The following is a 23,804-nucleotide window of genomic DNA, read 5'->3' as shown; positions in this document are numbered from 1 at the left end:
CACACACACACACACACACACGTCTAATGGGCAGCGGGAGTAAATGCAGGTAATCGCAGAGTGTTAAAGGGGAAGGACACACACACACACACACTGACACACATTGACACATACACACACGGTAATGGAAGCAGTGAAAGCACACAAAGGACATGTTGTGAATAAAGTCGCTCTCTTTGTAAATGTAGAGTAGAAGTACTAAGAAGGTGTGTTTGCTGGGGGCGTAGGAGGAACGTCCCAGCAGAAACCATCCATCGGATGATCCCCTTGTGCCGAATACTCAGTGCTTCACCTTCATGGGCTGGAATGGCAGGGCCCTGGGTAACACTTTGCATGTTGCCCAAGCCGCTTGCATGCCAGTTTGCTTGTTCCTTATCAGGACAATGATCCCCATTTTGAACACAATGTCTGAGTGACAGCTGAATAGCAGGTGGAGCAGTGGTTAAAGGACAGGACTTATGTTCTGAAATGGGGACTCTGCTTCTGTACACTGCAGTATAAAAGTGCTAGCTGCATTCATTTTGGATCAAAATTAATGGGATAAGTGGAGAATCCGCTGTGTTGGACCCCCGTGCGAGGTTTAAGTGTGAACTGAGGTTTCTGTTCACACAGATGTGCTCCTACTTTCCTGAAACATAAGCGATTCCCGTCTTTACAAGGCTGCATAAAACCACCGGATCCCCAGATCTGATAAACGCTGTTATTTAATCCATTATGAAAGTCTTCAGTTTAGATGGGGCATTAATGGGGCATTAGGGGCATTAAAAATTCAGAAGATGGGTTAAACTTTGTGTTTAAATCAGGAGGGAAGGAGCAGAAAGGTATTTTTAAAGTTCCCTGTTTGAAAGCTCTTTCTTTAATGGTTTGATGGTCTGTGGATACAGGGGGATTAATAATTCATATACCTCAGCCTGAGCAATAATATTGGCATTTAGATCTCAGAATGGTCAACACGGTACATTATTGTTAGCAGAAGATGTAGGAAGTCAGCTCAGAATTCATTTTAGCTTGGCATTAACAGCGCAGAAGGGCAGAGTTCACCCAGATAGCGCAAAAAAGCACTGTGATGTCATTAGCGATCCATATCAAGAACTCTGTTTCCCAGAAGGCCATATAGCTGACCGAGCCATGTAATCCCAATTAGCCTGCAATTTTGTTTCGGGAAAACCGTCGCTTTTTGCGTCCTATAGCCCTTGAAAGGTGGCCCGCAGACAGAGATAAATGTTCAGTAAGCGTCCAATTAAAAAGTCCCAATGAGCCTCAAAAATGATTTGATCATTTTTCTGCAGAGCAGTACCGGAGGTTTCTGGGGGAGATGCTGTTTCCTTTGAACAGCTGCCGAACGGCTGGGACTCGGGCTTTTTTTGCTGGCAAACGGGCCATGCCTGGCAACCGCCTGACGACCAGCTTCACTTCATACTTCACTTAATCATTACTTGAATTCATCAGGGGGGAAGGCATGATGGTCTGTCTAGCAGGACATTGTCTGGAGATAATTAGTTTCCCTTGGCTGAATGGGAGCTTATTTCCTCACGGAGAACCTCCCTGGATGTTTCTGAGATATTAACTTCAGATATGTTGTTTTGACCATGAGCAGGCCCCCTCGCGGCGGCCTGGCCCTAATCGCACCGGTGAGTGCTGCAAACGAATCCTCACCTGCCCAGGGACCGCAAGTGGGCTAGTTATTGAAATGGCCCCCTGCAGAAACACTGCCCTGCTTTGCAGCTGTGTGGCCCCAATCAGCACATCCTTGTGATGAATCGACTTAATGTTACATTATGGAAGGTTGTTTATTTCAAAGGCTGTGCAAAAAACAGATGGCAGTGGGCCTTTGAAACAGACGTTAAGTACTTGTCTATGGATTGCTAGATGTGTACATATATTCACTACTATTGTATAAAAACAGTAGTTTCATGATCTGTTTTCTTAAAATGTATGTGTTTCAAAGATGAGTCTTTGTCTAACATGTTTTACTCTGATGTTGATTTTTAGCTGGATACTGCAGACTGAAACTGGCCTTTAAGCTCCAAGCGTGCTCAGTCCTGTAAAATCCGATCGTGCTCAGTCCAAGCAAACCCCGAGCGTGCTCGGTCCTGCAAAATCTGGGTTTTTGTTTTATCTGCCCATGCTAATATAATCTGAAGGGACAGTGTGGGATCAAAGCCCATGGTGAACAGGATGGTCGCTTTACAGTTGAGCCCTTCAGCAGGACCCTTCACCCCAAGAAGTGCTGGCACAGCTCTCTATCCCCAAGCCTCACTCTCACCTGTATATGTGCATGTTTCTCTCCAAAGATGGGATATGGGAAAACTAAAGAGGATTGATCATATTCAACCAATAAAATGCTGGTATTTGCATGGTAGCCAACAGCAGCGATGTATCCACTGAGTGATGTATGATGCAAGTGATGAAAACGCAGAGAAAGTTACTAAAGTGACTAATTGGCTGTTTTACTTAGTGTTGCAGTCAGAGACAGACATGTGTGACCTAAGTAAAAGACTGTAAGCACAGTGCTCTGCTTTTAAGGCAGGCCCAGTGCGGGGGTGGAGAGTTACTGACTGTGGGGGGTCTGTACCTCAGAGATGGTGCAGAGGTGGTGCCTACTGTGGTGGTGGTGGGGGGGGGGGGGGTGGAGAGTTACTGACTGTGGGGGGTCTGTACCTCAGAGATGGTGCAGAGGTGGTGCCTACTGTGGTGGTGGTGGGGGGGGTGGAGAGTTACTGACTGTGGGGGGTCTGTACCTCAGAGGTGGTGCAGAGGTGGTGCCTACTGTGGTGGTGGTGGGGGGGTGGAGAGTTACTGACTGTGGGGGGTCTGTACCTCAGAGATGGTGCAGAGGTGGTGCCTACTATGGTGGTGGTGGGGGGGTGGAGAGTTACTGACTGTGGGGGGTCTGTACCTCAGAGATGGTGCAGAGGTGGTACCTACTGTGGTGGTGGTGGGGGGGTGGAGAGTTACTGACTGTGGGGGGTCTGTACCTCAGAGATGGTGCAGAGGTGGTGCCTACTGTGGTGGTGGTGGTGGGGTGGAGAGTTACTGACTGTGGGGGGTCTGTACCTCAGAGATGGTGCAGAGGTGGTGCCTACTGTGGTGGTGGTGGGGGGGGGGGTGGAGAGTTACTGACTGTGGGGTGTCTGTACCTCAGAGATGGTGCAGAGGTGGTGCCTACTGTGGTGGTGGTGGTGGGGGGGGGGGGGGGTGGAGAGTTACTGACTTTGGGGGGTCTGTACCTCAGAGATGGTGCAGAGGTGGTGCACGCTGGAGGGCGGCTTCCTGAGTTACTACGAGAGCGAGCAGACGGCCACAGCGATGGGTCGCATGGACCTGGCGGAGATGGTGACTCTGGCAGTGTGTAGGGTGGACACCCCCCACAGGGTCAGGTGAGTAAATGCATATCTTAATTAGTGCCAAATAAATGTAAGACGTTAAGTGCCACAGGCAGTTGCTAATAGCCCCACCATATACACACAAAAGGCCAAATTATATATTTAGTCAATTATGCAAGTAGCAACCAACTACTGTGGGAAACACTGGGCTAAAAACATCATACTTGCACATAATAATGCGCAGTTACTTTTTATTCCATGAACATGAAGATATAGGAAAAAAAATTAATAGTAGTTGTGGCATGAGCAAAAGTTTGGGCACCTTTCCACTTGTCCCTTGATGATGATTTTTTTTGCCTGGTCCCTGGCCCAAATCGCCTCATTAGGTTTTAGTCACCATTTAGTTGTCACCTGTTAACAGTTGCAGAGCTTAATAAGTTCCCTGCCACTTCAAACATTGGGGTGTTACTGGACAACCATGAGCTCCTCTAAGCAGCTGAGTGAGGACCTGAAAATGAAGCTAAATGATGCCTACAAAGCAAGGGAAGGCCAAGGTACGCTTCCAGCTCCCAGTTTCTGCTGTCCATGGTGTGCTCAAGAAATGGCAGTTAAGGGAAACTGTGGAAGTCAAGGCAAGATCTGGAAGACCAAGAACACCATATATGCTGGCCAGAAAGGCAAAGGAAGAACCACATGTTATTGCAGGATCTACATGAAGGTTTGGCTGGCTCAGGAGTGGTGGTGCCCTTTTTCAGAGGTGGAAATTTCAGGTCCAGAAAGTACAAATCCAGACCGTGATTTAGTTTCAACCAACCAGTTGAGCATAAAGAGTCACAGTTACAGAGTACTCCACTGGTTGGTTGAAACAAAATCCTGGTCTGGATTTGTATGTTCTGCACCTGAAATTTCCACCTCTGCCCTTTTCCATGGTGAATCACAGTGTCAACAAACATGATCAGCACGGAAGAGTCATCAGGAGGAAGTCTAACCTGCGACCTCATCACACAATCCAGTGTTTGAGGTATGTGAAACAGGATCTACAAAAGCCAAAGGCCAAGTGCCATGGACTGATGAAGCAGAGATTGAACTGTTTGGCCATAATCACCAAAGGTGTGACTGGAGAAAAAAGAAGAAGCTGAGAAGTAGATGGCTTCTGAAGTCAGACAAAGATCCTTAACGTCCGTAAAAATCATCCATGAGCTGCTTGAAGGAAAGCAAGTTGGGGGTTTTGGAATGGCCCTCACAGTTACGCAGCACAGCAGAACAGCCCCTACAAGTCCCTAATAGGGAGGCATATTTTGGTTTTAGGTCCCTGCAGACTCTGGTGCGGAGGATTGCTATCCCCGAGTCTGCCTCACTCCCCGCAGGCTTGGCCTAACGAGGGCCCTTGGGGGCCTCTGTGCAGCGGGGCATCATGCTAACGTGCTCTTGCATGAATGGCCCTTGCCGATTTGTCTGCTGTGACTCCTTTTAAAGCTTCCTGTGATCTTCCACCAACGCTACCCTGTCCCTTTTCAGGAAGGGATGAAAATAAAACTAGCTCTTGTGTGTTTACACCGGGTTAGTCAAAATATACAGTAAAAGCTCTAGTGTCCAGCAGTATCGGATGGCTGAATTTTCTGGAAAATGAAAGACACAGAATTTCTTACTTACATTAATCCTTATTTTCACGTGCTACAGTGTCACTGCCACACACAAGATTACGAGGTAAACCATGACGCTTTTTAAGCATACACAAGAACTGACATTTGACATTTGCTTTTTTTTTTATTATTTTATTAGCTTGGTATTATTTTTAAATATAGGATATTACTACTTCTCATTTTGTTTTCATACTGATATGAATATAGCATGATATAGCATGATTTGTGTGCTATAGAAAACATAAATGTAGACATTAGGAAATGTATGTGGTCTAACACCCCGTAGATAGGTGTGCTGTAACACCTTATAAATGCGTGTACTGTAACAGCGTGTAAATGTATGTACTGTAACACCTCAATGATGCTTTTGTTGTAACACCTTATAAATATGTGTCCTGTAACAGCATGTAAATGTGTGTACTGCAACACCCCGTAGATGTGTGTACTGCAACACCCCGTAGATGTGTGTACTGCAACACCCCGTAGATGTGTGTGCTGCAACACCCCGTAGATGTGTGTACTGCAACACCCCGTAGATGTGTGTGCTGCAACACCCCGTAGATGTGTGTACTGCAACACCCCATAGATGTGTGTGCTGCAACACCCCGTAGATGTGTGTACTGCAACACCCCGTAGATGTGTGTGCTGCAACACCCCGTAGATGTGTGTGCTGCAACACCCCGTAGATGTGTGTGCTGCAACACCCCGTAGATGTGTGTGCTGCAACACCCCGTAGATGTGTGTGCTGCAACACCCCGTAGATGTGTGTACTGCAACACCCCGTAGATGTGTATGCTGCAACACCCCGTAGATGTGTGTGCTGCAACACCCCGTAGATGTGTGTGCTGTAACACTGTATAAATGTGTGTACTGCAACACCCCGTAGATGTGTGTACTGCAACACCCCGTAGATGTGTGTACTGCAACACCCCGTAGATGTGTGTACTGCAACACCCCGTAGATGTGTGTGCTCTAACACCGTTGCTGTTATTTCTGAATCTGGTCCCCAGCTCCAAGGCCGCCTTCACCTTCGAAGCATTCCTGACGGCAGAGCGCGTCTTCACTTTCGGCACTGAGACGTCTGAGGTGCGCAGGCAGTGGCTTCAGGCCCTGGCCAAGGTACGCTGCATGTGCACCTCCTCCCGGCCTCTGCTGGGAGCCGTTATTTATTGTTCTATTAAGTGATCTGGCTGACAGCCTGATCTTCAGTGGGGTGCCCGGCCCTGTTGGACTACTGGAGCTACTGGGATTAATGAGTCGTTTGATGGTCCATCCTGCATTGTCGTCATACACACTGCAGTAGCTGCATACACATCTGCCTTTTAGTTGACCCTCCACTAGCACCATCTTGCCCGTCGTATTCTCCACCTGTTCTTAAGCCGTACTCTTTCGTACTTCACTCCTTCCTCTTCCTTCTGTGCCCCTCAGTGCTTCGTCCCTCTGCCCGTGGCCCACTTGCGGGACAAAGACTACGAGCTGATTGGGCGCCTCTACTTCAAAGATGGTCATGACCTTAACTTCTGGAGGGTTGGCTGGTTCACCCTGGAGGAATCCAACCTGTACTTCAGCTCTGGGGAGGGCGACAGCGAGTCCCACCTAGGGCTGGTCCAGCTGAAGAGGCTCCAGGAGCTCAGTAAGGCCGTTTTCCGGCTTCCATGATTAGTCCTGAGGCAGGAAGTGAGCTCCTGTACAGAGAGATGAGCTTGCAGCGCGCTGGCTTCATGCTAACTGTGATTCTGCAGCGGTATGTAAATGTAGCTGCTCACCCACATTCTCCTCTTGGTGTCAGTAATCATGCGATACCTCAGCATAGCTTTTAATAGTTACATTGCATTTTGTGTTGTTGTACTTGTAGCAAGTAAGAAGCTCAGGGACTAAAAAAGCTTAATGGTAGAAAGTGAATGATTGTCGCATGTTATGGGAAAGTGGCGTAGCTCACATACACACACATACACACACACACACACACACACACACACAGAGGGTAAACATATCCTTATGGGGACCGCTCATTCATTTCAATGGGAAAAATGCTAACGCTAACTATGACAACCTTAACCCCTACCCTGCCCTAACCATAACCATAAGTAACCTAACAAAATACAAGAGTTTTTGCATTTTTAGTTTTTTTCATAGCAGTCACCGATTTTTATAAAATAGAGTTTTCCCTTATGGGGACCAGGAAACACAGCGACACATACGCTCACACACACGCACACTCACACATGCGCTCACACACATGCACGCTCACACATGCGCTCACACACACGCACGCTCACACATTCGCTCACACACACACACGCTCACACATTCGCTCACACACACACACACAGGAAGGTAAGATACTGTAAGTGCACCAACATCCCAGTAGATAACCCAATGCCACCGTTTTCCCTAAGACAGATCGTCCATTTTTAGCAGATCGTTCCTTTGAGGCCCCGGCCTTCGTGTCTCTGTGGGCTGAGGCGTGACCTTATATCTCACATGACTGCGAGGGACTCGCCGCCGTTCCACTCTGCTTGCTGTCAATAGAGTCTCTTCAGACACTGAGGAAATTAATTCCTTCCAGAAGGTGCCAACTGGCCTGTGGATGGGGGGGGGGGGGGGCCTTTGCCGCCTGGATTTGCAACATTTCAATCGATTGCACCAGAAAGATGTGGGGGCAGAAAAAAATCTATAAATCGTTTATTCTGGTTTAGGTCTGAGTGTGGATAAAATCAAGCATGCAAGTATCTGCTAACTTGAGGCTGGATTACAGATCTGTTGCCTCCACAGAGTCAGGCCTCGCAAAGCCATTTACAGGGACTCCTGCCCGGTGCCGGTCTGCGCGTATTGGCCTGATAAAGCCCATGAACACACACAACTGCCGATTGCTACTCCAATGAACATTAAACTCCTTTAACCAAGCAATGCATTCTTCACGTATGCAGCCCTTTTGTTTGCGCTAATGTGCCGTTACTCTTAATAACAGCAGCGAATCTATCACCCTCAACCAAAAAGCCATAATCTTCCTAATAGAGTGGCTGCTCTGTCTTGAAATCGTAAAACTGAAAAGTTTTTAAACAAAGTATGTATTATATAAAACCTTGGCTACATAGATGTATTTTATTGGTGGTTTCATGTTTGTTGAAGTTTCTGCTTTTTAACTTTAACTATAAAAAATATATACAACTCAGGTGAAACACATAATTGAAAAATGTTTGTTTTCAGGGTTGCTGACTCACGCATCTTGCGAGACACTCAGGCTTTCAGACTCTCACACTCACGCTTTCGGACTCTTGAGAAATCTTACATCAAATATATTTTATTCTATTATAAACCTAAAATTAGCTACATCACACATACATGGAGTAGTTTGAAAACCTTTCAGACTATTTACAAGGTAATAAAATTTTCATACTGTACATGTAAGTGTGTGCAGACTTGTCTGAAATGACCTGTAAAATGCACTGTTTTCGACTGAAGCGGCTTGTCATTCCCTGTGCACTGTAACTCCGACACATACAAAATATGAGAACATTATTTGTGTCACTTTTTATATCTTTTCGGAGTGATAAGACCGCCCAACTGTAATAATTAAAGTAATCAGTTCTTTGGTATTTATGTTTTTAATTTTTATTACTGGTGTGGGATTAAGATAAATTTCACAAGATGAATCTATCAAAACTAATAGTTAAATCAATGATTAGAAGAACATATACTGTAACATAAACACGATTGTATTGTGGGTTTTACGGCTTTTTTAGGGTGGCAGTAACCTGCTGTGCAGATTACTGACTGTCCCATTGTTTTCTTTACGAGTGAGTAGTATGCTAATACGATGGCCCATTAACAAAAATGAAAGGTGTGATACAGTATGTAAAAGTATGTGCTGCTGGCAGTTAAAGGAGGTGAAAAAATGCTGGTAGTTCTACAGCTAATTCACCACTGAAAAGGATTCCCGGAAGGTATGCTTTTTAGTATATTGTTATTTTTTAAACGACCGTATCTGCAAACTGAAACATCAGTTCCTCATGCAGAGGCTGGTGAAGACAGGCAATTGAAAACTGGTGTGGTGACGTTACCATCCACTTGGACTCCAGGGCAGGATGCTGCACTCGTTCTGTCGACGATGGGAGAGGAACAATAACTGCGACCATCGCAATTTGTGGCGTGACCAGAACTGAAAAGAATCTGCCTTGTTTCACAGTTATTTAGTCATCCGTGTTCACATTCATCCCATAACTATGAAGTAATGCAATAACAGGTAATCATAAGGGGTTTCATTTCCATAGTTTTGCCGTGCAATTCAATTTGTTATGATATTAAGGTGCTTTGAAATTGCACAATAATATAGTATTGATTTTGGTCAAACCTGAGTTGATGCAGTGAACACCAAATGTAATAATATCTGTAGGTAAATATGTATTTACATGTAACTTAATCACAAATACAAAATATAACACTTAATACAAAAAATTGCAGGAGACTGGAGGAACACATTTTCCAAAACGCAGGACTAATTAAATTGAAGTACCTCAGAAAGGGGCCTATTTGTATTTCTCAAAATGTTTTTTGGAACAATGTCAACACCACAAGGCCTAATACATTATTTGTTCCGTTGTTTTGAAAGATAAGGAGTTCATGCTTTCCCGAGATAACGTGGCTTCAAAAGGGCCCTGCGCAGTGAACGAGGAGGAAATAAAAGCAAGAAGGCGCTTTGAAGGTCAGCGAGTAGCGAGGGCAGCGGGCTGCCCTTGGAGCTGAAATGTTTGTTTTTCATATCAGAAGTCAGAAAGTGCTGCCGACTTGCTGTTTCCATGCCACTTGTTTGGACGGTGTTTTTGAGGGCTGATGTTTCTGTGCTCATTCAGCTCATAGGTGTAGCATATCCTGTCTCTGAAGAGCGACAGGCTGACCATTCTGTCAGCTATCGAGGCTTCTCATTGGTGGAGCCCTGCCGGGAGGTTTCATTGGCTGGCTGGTGTCCGCTGCAAATTTGATCATATTTTCCCCCCATATAAACTGTGTCAAGGATGGTTTCAGGCAAATATTTCTTCAGAATTAGTTAAATTGTCCAGTTATTGTGAAATTTAGTGACAGAAAACTCACCCTTGAGAGGGAGACTAACTGGGTTTAGCAATGGAACAACCAGAACTTTTCGATATCATGGTTGTTTGAAATCTCCTCATACATCCATTTGAATTAACTACATTTCGGGTCCAGCCCCCCATAGGGTGAGGGGTTAGCGGAAGCTGGCTAAGAGTCAGTCTGGGTGCATCACTAGTCACACATGCAGCTACGCCAGACGGTCTCAGTCATCTTTACCATATTTGATCATTTCACTATATGGTGCAATGTGAGGCTTGTCCTAGAGATCAGAGGCAGGCTGGGACCAGAACAGAATGAGAGGAAGGTACAGGTCCGATGGCACTGAGGTCTCCCATGATCTGTGACCCTGGCCGTCGCTCGAAGTGTTGGGCTAGCCTCTGAGTCCCCCTCATCACCGGCGTGTACCGATGCCTTCAAATCACTCTGCTCTGTACAAGCTCTGGGTCCAATTACATCATGTCCTGCTTTCTAATGGAGGCGGCGGAGAGCGAGCAGTGTGAGGAGAGAAGAAAACCCTGCTGGCTTTTAAAAGAGACTATTTGAGGCCTTTTGACATTTAACGGCGGCACATTTGCACATGTGCGCAGAACAATCACATGCGTCTGCTGATAATATTCATGCTTTTAGAGTCTGATGGAGTTTACTGTCTGCCTCAGTACCATGTGTGTTTTCTTGACCACCTTTGATTGCATGTTAGAATGATTGCCTTTGAACTGCATGTGTTAGCATGACAGCATTTGGACTGTGTGTGTCAGCATGACCGCTTTTGAACCCTGTGTGTTTGCATGACCAGTTTTGGACCGTGTGTATTTGCATGACCGCCTTTGGACCCTGTGCGTTTGTCTGACCAATTTGGACCGTGTGTGTTTGCCTGACAGCTTTTGGACCGTGTGTGTTTGCCTGACCGCTTTTGGACCGTGTGTGTTTGCCTGACCGCTTTTGGACCGTGTGTGTTTGCCTGACCGCTTTTGGACTGTGTGTGTTTGCCTGACCGCTTTTGGACCGTGTGTGTTTGCATGACCTGTTTTAGACCGTGTGTGTTTGCATGACCGCCTTTGGACCGTGTGTGTTTTCATGACCTGTCTTGGACTGTGTGTGTTTGCCTGACCTGTTTTAGACCGTGTGTGTTTGCCTGACCGCCTTTGGACCGTGTGTGTTTGCCTGACCACTTTTGGACTGTGTGTGTTTGCCTGACCGCTTTTGGACCGTGTGTGTTTGCATGACCTGTTTTAGACCGTGTGTGTTTGCCTGACCGCTTTTGGACCGTGTGTGTTTGCATGACCTGTTTTAGACCGTGTGTGTTTGCATGACCGCCTTTGGACCGTGTGTGTTTTCATGACCTGTCTTGGACCGTGTGTGTTTGCATGACCTGTTTTAGACCGTGTGTGTTTGCCTGACCGCCTTTGGACCGTGTGTGTTTGCCTGACCGCTTTTGGACCGTGTGTGTTTGCATGACCTGTTTTAGACCGTGTGTGTTTGCATGACCGCCTTTGGACCGTGTGTGTTTTCATGACCTGTCTTGGACTGTGTGTGTTTGCCTGACCTGTTTTGGACCCTGTATGTTTGCCTGACCGCTTTTGGACCATGTGTGTTTGCACGACCACCTTTAGACCCTGTGCGTTTGTCTGACCTGTTTTGGACTGTGTGTGTTTGCATGGCCGCCTTTGGACCGTGTGTGTTTGCCCGACCTGTTTTGGACCGTTTGTGTTTGCCTGATCTGTTTTGGACTGTGTGTGTTTGCATGACCTTCTTTGGACCGTGTGTATTTGCATGACTGCTTTTGGACCGTGTATGTTTGCCTGACCGCTTTTGGACGGTGTGTGATTGCCTGACCGCCTTTGAACCCTGTGTGTTTGCCTGATTGCCTTTGGACCATGTGTATTTGCATGACCGCTCTTGGACTGCATTTGTGCATGGGCACATTTTTCTTTTCTTTTCACAGCTGTATCTACTCGCACAGTAGGACAGGACAAGATGGATGTACTGCTAATGGTGGAGAGCGGGAGGTATGTGGATAAAGATTCATACCCTGCATATAGGCCGGGTTAGATTCCAGCATGGATGGTGTTGAGTGTGGTACAGTAAAATATATAAGTGTAGATCTGTCAGCCGTCTTGCACAACATCAAGGAGAGTCGCTGTCAGGCCCGAGGAGCTCTTTGAAAGCCTTCAAGAACCTGTGACGTGGCCGTGAGCTTGATCCACGCTTTGCTGTCCCATAGGACCGTCTATGTGCACGGCTTCTCCAGGGCGGACTTCAGCCTGTGGCGTGGGGCCATCTTCCGGGCAGCGGGCACGGATGGGCGTGCCCTCAGCAGCCAGCAGCTGAGTAAACATGACGTGCCCATCGTGGTGGAGAGCTGCGTGGCCTTTGTCACGCAGTATGGTGAGCAGTGATTTCGATGTAGGCCCTGCTGCACGAGCTGGCAGGGTGGCCGTCAATCGCTCCGTGCTTTCTGCGCTTAGGAATACAAACGTCTGCTTTGGCACTGTTAGGAAATGTCATCTTATCCATCCATCCATCCATCCATCCATCCTCCATCCACCCTCCATAACGGCTTATCTGGTGCAAGGTTGTGGTGATCCTTGAACCTGTCCCAGGGAGCACAGGGAATGAGGCAGGGAAGCAACCTGGTTGGGATTCCAGCCCATCATAGGACACAAGCGCGCACACACACACACACACACACACACACACACACACACACACACACACACACACAGTCATACACTAAGGGCAATATTTTAGAGACACTACTTCAGCAATTTGGACTGCGAGAGAAAAACGGGGCACCCAGAGGAAAGTCACATGATACGGGGAGAGCATGATGCAACGTTTGCACACAGTGCCCAGGATGGAAATCGGTGGCTTCCAATAAACCACCGTGTATAAACACATTTTTTATTGTATTACCCAGACAGGGAAAACATATGGGCCACCACTGCAGACATTAACACAATAACTCAAAAAGTATTTGACAGTTCATTTTCAAACTTTGCAGACACATTGGATGGGTGAAAATCAGGAATTTTTCAAATTTTGTGGCAAATTGGCCCAAAATTAAAGCAAGACTGCTTAGTGACAGCAATGAGATGAGTGACTGCAAATGACATTTGACCTTGTGAATGTGATGTCATAAAATACTTGATAAATCTTATTACTGCTTCACAAACACATAATATGGAGCTGTATCTGATTTAATTTTGAGACAGATTGCCCCAAAATTGAAGCAGCAATGCTTGGTGGCAGGAAAAGGTGGCTACAGAAGACACTTGGTCTATGAAGATCTGAGGTGGAAGGGTGAAGATCTGGGCTTCATCAAACTTCAAGACTAATTATGTCAAAATTGAAGCAGCTGGGAATACATTGTTGTCATTCAGATGGCATGTAGTTGTAATATAGTTATGTTTGCCCTGCTGCCTGGCCTGACACACGGACAGGGGGAAGAAACAGGGACAATTTGGGGACAGAGGTGGAGGCTGAATCACAAAAGCAGTGGGGAGGATTTAAGAAGACAAAAGACATGCTTAATGGTATCAGTGTGGAAAAAAGAAGAAAAACTAAAATGGGTGCTGACTGGGTGTTGGGAGTGTCCCAGGAAGAGTGTAGCGCTGCAAATCCCAACACCCAGAGCCAACATTCTCCACACCCAAAGACAATACTCCCCACACCCAAAGTCATACTCCCCACACCCAGAGTCATACTCCCCACACCCAGAGTCATACTCCCCACACCCAGAGTCACACTTCCAACACTCAGATTCAATGCTCCACACACCCAAAGCCAGCATTCCACACACCCAAAGCTAACACTCCCCACACCCAGAGCCAACACTCCACACACCCAAAGCCAACACTCCACACACCCAAAGCTAACACTCCCCACACCCAGAGCCAACACTCCACACACCCAAAGCCAACACTCCACACACCCAAAGCCAACACTCCACACACCAAAAGCCAACACTCCCCACACCCAGAGCCAACACTCCCCACACCCAAAGCTAACACTCCCCACACCCAGAGCCAACACTCCACACACCCAGAGCCAACACTCCACACACCCAGAGCCAGCACTCCACACACCCAGAGCCAACACTCCACACACCCAGAGCCAACACTCCACACACCCAGAGCCAGCACTCCACACACCCAGAGCCAACACTCCACACACCCAGAGCCAGCACTCCACACACCCAGAGCCAACACTCCACACACCCAGAGCCAACACTCCACACACCCAGAGCCAACACTCCACACACCCAAAGCCAGCACTCCACACACCCAGAGCCAGCACTCCACACACCCAGAGCCAACACTCCACACACCCAGAGCCAACACTCCACACACCCAAAGCCAACACTCCACACACCCAAAGCTAACACTCCCCACACCCAGAGCCAACACTCCACACACCCAGAGCCAACACTCCCCACACCCAGAGCCAACACTCCACACACCCAGAGCCAACACTCCAAACACCCAAAGCTAACACTCCCCACACCCAAAGCCAACACTCCACACACCCAAAGCTAACACTCCCCACACCCAGAGCCAACACTCCACACACCCAGAGCCAACACTCCCCACACCCAGAGCCAACACTCCACACACCCAGAGCCAACACTCCAAACACCCAAAGCTAACACTCCCCACACCCAGAGCCAACACTCCACACACCCAGAGCCAACACTCCAAACACCCAAAGCCAACACTCCACACACCCAGAGCCAACACTCCACGCACCCAAAGCCAGCACTCCACACACCCAGAGCCAACACTCCAAACACCCAAAGCCAACACTCCACACACCCAGAGCCAACACTCCACATACCCAAAGCCAGCACTCCCCACACCCAGAGTCATACTCCCAACACTCAGAGCCAATACTCCCCACACCCAGAATCATACTCTCCACACTCAGTCATACTCCCAACACCCAGCCCAAGAATGCAATAACAGTATACAAATAATAATTATGATACTTTATTAAATAATGTAAAAGCACAGGTGCGGCTGCTGTGGAATCCTTTCGTTTTTGCGTACCCCATCTTGCTCTCCTGTGAGGCACAGGGGAGAACAAAGTGTCAGCCATTTGCCCGACACCCGGGGGGCAGTTTTGGGGTTCATACAGATTCCTGACCTACAGAGTTACACCGGCCCAAAAGAGCTGATGCTCGGAGCTCCCTGGGCGGGAATTGATTCTCGGCTGTGACGGCACCGAATCTTGACCCGCAGACCTCCAAGCGCCCCCAGAATAAACAGACAGCACACATGGCATAGTGCATTTCAGTATGGTTACGGTCAGTGGCCATGGTATTTTTACCCACTTGCATTCCCATGTTTATTTCCACTTTATTTTTCGTCTTTTTTGTATTTAGCGCAGATATAGACAAGCACCATTAGATCTGTCCTAATTCAATACTTTAACTACCAGCAGATAACGAGTTATAATTATTATTATTGTAATTAAAATTATTAGTAGTAGTAGTTTTATTTAGCTTATCATAACCATTATCGGTTCCAGTTCACTTCATAGCTAAGCAGATGCATCGATAGCAAACAGTGGTCCATGTGCACCCCCCCCCCCCTGCCCCCCGCCCCACAAAGGTCTGGCCTATGAGGGTATCTACCAGAGGAATGGCAATCCGCAGCGGATGGCTCAGCTTCTGGAGAGCTTCCAGAAGGATGCCAGGAGTGTCAAGCTGCGGGTTGGCGAGCAACAGCTTGAGGATGTCACTGATGTGCTGAAGAGCTTCCTGCGTGGCCTGGAAGACGCGCTGCTCACCAAGGAGCTCTACCCCTTCTGGGTCTCCATTTTAGGTGTGTGCCCCCCATGGCTAAGCATCGCTGGTACGTTCTCAGCTCCGTACTTGGGGATGCCGGCGTGGTGTTTTCCTAACCTACTGCTTCCGCACTTAAACAGATGAAGAGGCTGAGAAGGCGAGAGTGCGGAAGTACTGCACCCTGATCCAGAGCCTGCCCAAGATCAACAGGACCACCCTGGGGGCGCTAATGCAGCACCTGTACAGGTGAGCAACTGCCTGGCTAATGATGCTTCGCAGGTAGGAGTAGCTGCTCTGTAGTGTTTAAAGCATACTGCTCCTGAATGCTGCTTAGATAATCTCTGAATGGAAGATGCAGTAAGGCACAGGTTCAGCACGGCACTCTGACTCACACTGTCCAGCATGGAAAATGCAGTAAGGCACAGGTTCAGCACGGCACTCTGACTCACACTGTCCAGCATGGAAAATGCAGTAAGGCACAGGTTCAGCACGGCACTCTGACTCACACTGTCCAGCATGGAAAATGCAGTAAGGCACGGGTTCAGCACGGTACTCTGACTCACACTGTCCAGCATGGAAAATGCAGTAAGGCACAGGTTCAGCACGGCACTCTGACTCACACTGTCCAGCATGGAAAATGCAGTAAGGCACAGGTTCAGCACGGCACTCTGACTCACACTGTCCAGCATGGAAAATGCAGTAAGGCACAGGTTCAGCACGGCACACTGACTCTCACTGTCCAGCATGGAAGATGCAGTAAGGCACAGGTTCAGCACGGCACTCTGACTCACACTGTCCAGCATGGAAAATGCAGTAAGGCCATGGTTCAGCACGGCACTCTGACTCACGCTGTCCTGCGTGGAGAATGCAGTAAGGCCATGGTTCAGCACGGTACTCTGACTCACGCTGTCCAGCGTGGAGAATGCAGTAAGGCCATGGTTCAGCACGGCACTCTGACTCACGCTGTCCAGCGTGGAGAATGCAGTAAGGCCATGGTTCAGCACGGCACTCTGACTCACGCTGTCCAGCGTGGAGAATGCAGTAAGGCCATGGTTCAGCACGGCACTCTGACTCACGCTGTCCAGCGTGGAGAATGCAGTAAGGCCATGGTTCAGCACGGCACTCTGACTCACTCTGTCCAGCGTGGAGAATGCAGTAAGGCTTTGGTTCAGCATTGTACTCTGACTCATGCTGTCCACCGTGAAGAATGCAGTAAGGCTTTGGTTCAGCATTGTACTCTGACTCATGCTGTCCACCGTGAAGAATGCAGTAAGGCTTTGGTTCAGCATTGTACTCTGACTCATGCTGTCCACCGTGAAGAATGCAGTAAGGCTTTGGTTCAGCATTGTACTCTGACTCATGCTGTCCACCGTGAAGAATGCAGTAAGGCTTTGGTTCAGCATTGTACTCTGACTCAAGCTGTCCACCGTGAAGAATGCAGTAAGGCTCTAATTTCTCCTTTTTTCCACACTAATACCATTAAGCATGACATTTTTCTTCAATCTTCCCCACTGTTTTTGTGAATCTGTGACTGCAATCAAAAAACTAAAATTGCCAGAAGGGTTGTATTTTGTTTGGTTACTTATTGTTAAGCTTTGAGCTGGGTAATGGTTAAGGTTGTCATAGCTGGGATTAGGTGTGTGTGTGTCTGAACAGGATGTGTTTAGAAAACATTTAAGCAGATCCTCCAGTAGGGGGCAGGCTGGCAGTGCATAGCCTTGCCTCCACTGTTTGCTGTGCAAACAGGGACATTGCAGAGAGAAGCAGACATGGGTGAGTGGTGTCTGGCCAGCGTCAGCCATGGGATGGCGCTCTTTCATTCTCCTACTGTGGTGCAGTACAGCTCCCTCAGACAGCCAATTCACCTGCGTGTTTCCACACCCAGAGCATTTGGGCTCATTCTCACCAGCTAGAAACTCTTACATTTATTATTTATTTGGGAATTTTGACTTATTGCTTAGTGGGGACCTTGCTAAAAGGTAAAATGGCTATCCAGCACAACGGCACCACACAGGCCTTTATAATGAAATCCATTAGGGTTTCTTTGTTAATTTTCCACGAATGGGAGATATCTCTGTGACTTTGTGCCAAATGGTCTCTTTAAACTGCCTCTGATGATCTTCAGTCCAGGGTTTTTATTTAAAAGGGGCCATTTACAAAAGAAGGAAAATAGCATGGGGCTGATCTGCTGTCGTATGTAAATTCCCGCTCAGATCGGGAAGCGAGTTTGCTGTGTTTCCCCCGGAATGTCATTATGGGCCAGAATGTGAGCCACTTTGTGGTGATTAATCACTCTGTCTGGCCTCGGCTCTGCGCCGCCATGTGTCTGCCTCACATTTAATGCCACCAGCTTCTGTCCTCAGCTCAGACACGGCGAGAGCTAATAAGCATATACATATTTTATCATCCGACAATACCTTCATCTTCTCAGCCGGCCTTTATTTATTTATTCACTTAATAGCTTTTTAAAAGTGTCATTCGCAGCATAGTCAAGGCCCAATCCTGTTTCCACATACCTCACTTTCCTTGGCTGGGGTTTTCCATCTGCTTGCCTGTTCCCTGTGCTGGGACCAGAAGCGGTGACCTAAAATACATCCCCTTTTCGCGTTTCCAGATGGTTCTGCAAGCCGCTGGGGTACCCAGTGAATGTCTGAAAGAATGAGTCATCATTAAGCATGCTAATCCAAACTGAAAAATACATAAAACGTCGGAATATTGTGTGATTGGTTTTTGCCCCCTCCGCTGCTTGGGGTACCCAGCGTTGTGTGTGCGGCTTGTGCCCCCCCTCCCTGAGCAGATTAGCGTGTGTTTCGGTGCCAAGGGCCGGCTCGTGACGCCTTTCTCTCCGGCAGGATCCAGAAGTGCTCCAGCATGAACCAGATGGTGACCCACAACCTGGCCTCAGTGTTTTCATCCTGCCTGTTCCAGACAGAAGGGCAGATGAGCCAGGAGGTCCGTGTCGTTGAGGACTTGATCAACAACTTTGCGGAGCTGTTCGACGTGAGTCTCGCATCTTTTTGGCTTTCGGTCATGTGGTAGGCAGGACTCCAGAGTCTATTTCCCGGGCCCAAATGCCCCATTAAAAATACATCCAAGAGCATTCATTTTTGTGATGTGAGAGGTAACTCATATTTTCCTCAAGTTCCCAAGTTAGATGCTGATCAGCCCAAATGCATGCAGGGTAGAGCTAACAAAAAAAGAAACTAGCATATTTGGAGCATGATGGAAACAGAGCCAGAAGCGTCGCCTTTGTATTATAGAATTAGCATAAAATTGAAGAAGCATCTGTTGCTTTTTCAAACCTTAATGTATTTATGGAATATTTGTTACTGAGAAGTTGTAATAAAGCAGATGGCCTAATTTAGGAGGCACTAGCAGTTAGCAGCAGATGTTTTAGCACCAGTGTGGCACGACAAGACGAAGTCTGGTTTTTGGAGGAACAGGCCTGAGATTATGAGACTTCCTGCCACCTACAGCTGGAACGTGTTGGGTCGCATTTCACTGAAAGGGACACATTTTATTGAAAGGGAAATGCCTAATATGTGAGGAAAATGACTTTCCAAAAATGTGAAGACTGAAAATGGTGGTTTGGGTTTCCGACTGTCGACGTCCCCACGCTCTCTAAACTCTATAGAAAACAGAGATGGCAAACCCCAAAGAGATGACCGCTCTGTTGCGATGGTTCTGCCCCCAGAGCAGGCTGTTATTAAACAGGGGGCCGTGAAGTGATGGCAGAATGATATCGGCGTGACACTCGGATAGCCTCTGTACTAATAGGATTTGGAGCTGAGCAGAATCCTAATTTCCCGCGTCCCGTCCGTGGCCCCGGAGAGGAGCGTTCCCTCCAAATCAGTTAGCGATGCCGCTGCCTGCATGACAAATAGCCATTAAGCAGAACCAATAACTGAAAATCATGCTGAATGCGCTCAGTATGGTGTGAAACAAGTAAGACCCTAATTAGAACGGCACATGGCAGAAGGCGGCATCGCCTCAGCTTTTATCAGTTCGAAACACACTGGGTGTTTTCAGGACGCTCTTTCATTGCATATCGCATGCCATGACAAGCTAATGATTTTATGAAAACAAGGGGGATTGGGGGGGAGACTGAGCAAAATAATTTCTTCCCTCAAGTACATGTTAAGGCTTTGAAAGGCAATAACATGGTTTGTTCTGGACAGAAGCTTACATCAAAGCCGGGTTTAAACCCTGGCGTGCTGTTACGCGCTGTGCTTTTGAAGATACGTGCCAGTGTTCTCCAGGGCCAGAGCGCCTCTCCCCCCCCTCCGCCCCTAATCACACATCACATTGCCCCAGTGAAGCGGTCACCCCCGTGTACTGATGTCCATCTCCCTGCCTATTCCTTCCAGGTTAACGAAGACCAGGTCAAGCAAATGGAGACCGAAAATAGCTTCATTATGAGTTGGAAAGACATAACGGTAATCAGCCGTGTCCTGAGATCAGAAAGGAGATAATTACACTTTATTGGCCTTTTGCACGAGTGTGAGTGAAGTTGTCTCTCATCACGTATCCCATCTCGCTTTCCTTTGAGAAATACTGATAAATACATACAGGTGAGAGTGAAGTTGGGCCATTTAGCCGACGCCCATCGAGTATTTAGGTGGGTAAGGAGTCTAGCTCAAGGGTCCTCTGGAGATGTGACTATTCCCCCAAGGTTGGGGGCACAGCAATCTGCTCACAGGCACAGAGCCACCTGGACGGCACCCCCACACATGGGCTGCCTTCCTGAGGATTGGATAAAAATAATTAGTTTGATTGTCCTGGTTGCGCTGTGGAAGATGAACATCGATAACTGGGAGGAAGTGTGTGGTTCAGTGGGTGCGGACGCCGTGCCTGTAATAGGAAGGTCACTGGTTTAAATCTTGTAGTTGGCAGAGTAATTTCACCATTGGATCCGTGTATGTTGCTTTCAATAAAAGAATTCGCTAAATAATCAAGTAAAAGTTTTGAGATGGGATATGGCTGCTTTCTGAACCGTGATCATAATCATGTGACATACTGTAGTGTATTGCCACAGTGAGGAAAATGAGTGTATGTCCTGAAGGCGGGTGCTGAATTTACCTCTGTGTGTGTGTGTGTGTGTGTGGGTAAGGTGCGTGACGTGTTTTTTGTTGGTGGGGGTAGAGGCAGGTTGGTGGGGGTGGAGGAAGAACCTTAACCTTTATGGCTACTTTTGTATGCTTGGGTGCCATCGCTGCAAGAAACAATTTGTTCAGATAGCTGGAAAACAAATTAATCTTCCACACGTTCTGTTGCCAAAGTTCAGAAAGTTTTCTTTATTTTTTTTGTTCTTTCTGAAGGGGAAGTGGAGTTTGTGAATAAATTGAGCCGCTCGGAACGAAAGCCTGACGCCGTAGCAGGCCGGCCTTGTCAGACCATCCTTCCGCAGAGATGATGATACTGTTTTTTTTTTTTAAAGTGGCTTAGCAGCCGTGCAGAAGGCTTCCGGCAACAACAGAAGTGTCAGTTATTAATTCCCCCCCCCCCCCCCCCACCCTGCTGCGCTGGCACGGAGTGGGACACGCCCAGGGCATCCTTCACAGCACCGTCTGTCACAGGCCCTGCAAAGGGGGGAGATTGCAGCTGGTTTCAGGCAGGTGCTGATGTGCCGCCATTGCTACTCATGTAAGGTTTCAGGCCTATTTCCAGTGACCACCCCCCCCCCCCCCCAGATGTTTCCTTGACGGAGGTAGACATCTCCCAGCGATTCTCACGTGTAATTATCACTGAGCTGTCTGTCCTCAATTATGGCTTTTGGGGTATTTCCTGCCGTATCAGAGCAGCTCTGGCTGTCTGTCTTTCTCTCTTTCTGTCCTTCACCCTCCTCATAATCCTCAAACCTTCAGCCTGTATTAATTAGTTTAATTGATGGGAGATTGGGATCCAGCCGACCCGCGCGCTTCTGCAGTGGCCAGCCTGCCTCTGACAGTTTTGCCTCGGCCGTGACCTCCGCCCATGGCTTCAGACTGTGAAGGGAGTTCGGTCCCTTAAGCTGGGAGCTGGGAGCTGGGTTGGGACGGTCGCGCCTAATGCCCCCTCATATCCTTTCCTCTGGACTGTTCCGAAGGCTGTGAATAAAGCCTGATTGCGCTTTGTTTCAGGACCACAATCACCATGAATGTAGGAACCCGCGAGAAGTTAAGTTTGCGCATGTTATAATTTGCTGTTGAATGCCTGGCCTGATTTCTGTGATTCTCTCAGCTCGCATTGTGCTGCTTTGTATCACCATCACTGCATACTTGCACCGATAATCTTCCAGCGCAGTTTCGTAATTAGTTACTTTTCTCACCCCCTCATGCTGAATTGTCTAATATGGCATCCTGTGGCTCAGAGTGAGCATGTGCTAGACCAGGCCAAAGTACACATTTTAGAAAATTTGCTCTGGCAGTTTCATTTAAAGGAATCTTGATGCTTACTGAAGTGCAAAGCTTGGCCGGCCTTATTGCACCGGAACCATCTGAAGGAACTTTTTAAGTAGCTGTCTGATTTGAAGGCATCTCACAGCAGACCCTTCTGAGGGGACATGACAATGCCCTAAAACAAACAGTTTTTAATTAACTCCTGCATTTAGCTGTTTTAGTGTTAGCTTAGCCAGTTGAACAATAATGTGATAGATTGCAACCTTATATTTATAAATAATACCACTGGTTAGCTAAGTATGGCATCCAACTAACCATGTCAGTTAGTGATAATACATTTTGTTTTTATGTGTACGTGTACGCCTGTTTCGTTTGGAAAATACTTCTCTTATGCCATTACAGAATATGAATTTGATATTTATAGAGGGAAACTTAGATGGCTTGCTTTCTGCCTTCAGTGTCCGAGGTGCTTTTCAAAGTGAAAATGAATTTGAGAAAAGGTGAAGTTCTTACTTGCATGGTGGTGATGTAGATTTGCATCTTCACACAAAAATAAGTGTCACAGGCTTATTTTACGAACCAGCATAGATTGATACAGAGCAGTTTTTACATTAAAACCTTGGGAAACTCGTATGTTACCATATCAGTAAGTAATAGTGTATAGCATATCTTGCATATATTAACTGGACATATGTCATACATTAATTAAACAGTAAAGGAATTAATCCACATTTCGCCTTTTATTTGTGGCATTGTCTTAAAAATGTAACAGCCCTCTGTTGTGATGTGGTTTTATTAAAGTGGTCACATCCCCCTTCGCCTAGACAGCCATAAGCCCTTCAGCATCCTCACTGCAAAGTGCCCCCCTCTGGCATGGTGTGGAGGCTGCAGATTGGTGTCACATTTCTTTGCTCACGGAGCCTTTTTCACCTCCTAAACCAAGCCAGCTGAGCCTAATTTCAAAGGCAGGATGCTAAGGAACCCCAGAGGAAATCACTTAAGTGCCATATTGTTCTCTGGGTGTTCCTGAATTTCACAGCCATTTAAAGATAGACTTATTCTTCACCTTGCGGCCCTGTTCTTGCCGTCTTGTCCCCCTGGGGTCCCCGTAGCAGCCAGACCTCGAGTGCGGTCACCGAGTCAGTACACAGAGGCGTAAGCGGAAGCGGAGCTCCTGGTGGCGCTGAAACCGCACGTGTCTGGAAGAGCGAGTTTTCCTAGCCCCAGTGTGTAAATGAGTAATGAAGGCTCACTCACGCCCACTGGGCTCGCCTTGTGAATCTGTGCTGACCAGCATGGCCATGACAGAGCCTGAGGAGAGCTAAGGTAGACAGTGTTAAGATGGTGTTCAGGATACTCCACACTCTCCCTCTGCGGTGGGGCTGCTTTCCTTTTTGGCAGGACAGTGTGACATGTCATCCTTTCTGTTTTTCACAAAGGCTGTTTATGTTTGTAGTTGTCTCGGGCCGGAGATCTGATCTTCGAGGTCTATCTGGAGAAGAAGGAAGCGGAGAACTGCTGCTTAATCAAAGTAGGGAATAAAGGTGTCTGTTTGTCTATCTGCCTGCCTGCCAGCTTCTGC

General features: G+C 47.5%; 1 protein-coding gene across 9 annotated transcripts in view; it reads left to right on the top strand.

Annotated features, from left to right (window-relative positions):
- arap2 (ArfGAP with RhoGAP domain, ankyrin repeat and PH domain 2) overlaps window positions 1-23,804 on the top strand; it is a 105,111-nt gene that overhangs the window by 65,133 nt on the left and 16,174 nt on the right. For 7 of the 9 annotated variants that reach the window (XR_011994008.1, XM_072718522.1, XM_072718525.1 and 4 more), the window contains 11 exons: window positions 3,236-3,380; window positions 5,980-6,088; window positions 6,398-6,602; window positions 9,582-9,674; window positions 12,003-12,066; window positions 12,282-12,445; window positions 15,670-15,882; window positions 15,986-16,091; window positions 18,698-18,845; window positions 20,213-20,281; window positions 23,679-23,753. Coding sequence is in view for 8 of the 9 variants with exons in the window: in XM_072718522.1 (XP_072574623.1) it covers window positions 3,236-3,380; window positions 5,980-6,088; window positions 6,398-6,602; window positions 9,582-9,674; window positions 12,003-12,066; window positions 12,282-12,445; window positions 15,670-15,882; window positions 15,986-16,091; window positions 18,698-18,845; window positions 20,213-20,281; window positions 23,679-23,753 (1,391 nt within the window). In the remaining variant the exon portion in view is untranslated. The remainder of the gene's footprint in view (window positions 1-3,235; window positions 3,381-5,979; window positions 6,089-6,397; window positions 6,603-9,581; window positions 9,675-12,002; window positions 12,067-12,281; window positions 12,446-15,669; window positions 15,883-15,985; window positions 16,092-18,697; window positions 18,846-20,212; window positions 20,282-23,678; window positions 23,754-23,804) is intronic. The other 2 variants (XM_072718527.1, XM_072718526.1) reach the window with 1 other exon arrangement.

This window comes from Paramormyrops kingsleyae, chromosome 12 (genome assembly GCF_048594095.1).
Source record: "Paramormyrops kingsleyae isolate MSU_618 chromosome 12, PKINGS_0.4, whole genome shotgun sequence".
Taxonomy (NCBI): domain Eukaryota; kingdom Metazoa; phylum Chordata; class Actinopteri; order Osteoglossiformes; family Mormyridae; genus Paramormyrops; species Paramormyrops kingsleyae.
Note: the sequence above shows the minus strand (reverse complement) of the source record. Positions and strands in the feature narration are given on the sequence as shown.